The sequence below is a fragment of the Monopterus albus genome, unplaced genomic scaffold (genome assembly GCF_001952655.1).
Source record: "Monopterus albus unplaced genomic scaffold, M_albus_1.0 scaffold4778.1, whole genome shotgun sequence".
NCBI lineage: Eukaryota > Metazoa > Chordata > Actinopteri > Synbranchiformes > Synbranchidae > Monopterus > Monopterus albus.
Window position 1 is genome coordinate 1 of NW_018132644.1, and position 842 is coordinate 842.

Consider the following 842-nt stretch of genomic DNA (forward strand, 5'->3'; position numbering starts at 1 on the left):
TTTTTTTTTATAGGATTCTCGCCAGATCTAGGTGGAATAACTGCTTCTTTTCCTGACCTGTGGGTCCTGATCAATTTTCTGGGGGTCCTTCTCGTAGCTGTCTATGTAGAGCCTGATGGTTGCTCCTGCACTGCCTGTACCGCTGAGACGGAAAATAATCCTAGAACAATCAGAGAAGATGATCCTGAGGCCCTGAGAGAGTGAGAGGAGAGCAGGGGATGGACAGCGATAAATGAAAAATGTACAAGAACAGGAAAACATGAAGGTGAACTGTATGAGGTGCACAATGCCACTGAAACAATGTCACTATTCATTGGCTATAATCTTTTATAGGGATATGACTTTGTCTGCTCAGTCCATTTTTAAAATGAGTCAGTACAATTACAATGACCCTTTACTTAGAGCACAACCTGTTGATTAAGTAATGGACTACATCTGATGGATGGAAACCTGAACGACCACAGTATAAAATTTTAATGAACTCTGTCTTGTAGCCTCACCTGGTTTTTGGACACACTTTCGTCCACAGGGTCTGTGTAAGCAAAGTTGTCAGCGACAGTCACCTTGTAAGTCTTATCACCGGATGAGAACTTCTTTCCTATGAAGGATGCGTCAAACATTACTGTTTCCAGATCCTTGATCATCTTGTTGGCAGCGTCGGAGTCGACCTCCTCATAGTCATACCTGTGATGAAAGGTTGAATCAGGGTGATGGAAAAATCTAATCTGTTAACTGGAACCAGACAATTATCAAATTCTTGTCTTAACATAGTCACTTCAGCTTTATTTACAATTTGAAGGTATAGGGGTGATGTCAGTGAGTCTCTCTCAAAGTAAAATGTC

General features: G+C 41.4%; 1 protein-coding gene across 1 annotated transcript; it reads right to left on the reverse strand.

Annotated features, from left to right (window-relative positions):
- Positions 1 to 17: 17 nt before the first annotated feature.
- Positions 18 to 688, reverse strand: LOC109954236 (phosphoglucomutase-1-like). The gene is made up of 2 exons (XM_020589628.1): positions 501 to 688; positions 18 to 192 (listed from the first exon to the last, which is right to left on the reverse strand). The coding sequence occupies exons 1-2, from the start codon at positions 642 to 644 to the stop codon at positions 28 to 30; spliced, it is 309 nt and encodes a 102-aa protein (XP_020445284.1). The 5' UTR covers positions 645 to 688; the 3' UTR covers positions 18 to 27.
- Between the last annotated feature and the right edge of the window lie 154 nt (positions 689 to 842).

Bases quoted from the DNA above. Each gene is read 5' to 3' on its own strand.
- LOC109954236 (XM_020589628.1), bottom strand. From the start codon at position 644: ATGATCAAGGATCTGGAAACAGTAATGTTTGACGCATCCTTCATAGGA. The intron at 193-500 runs GTGAGGCTACAA...TCACTCTCTCAG, and splicing joins AAAGTGTGTCCAAAAACCAG to GGCCTCAGGATCATCTTCTC.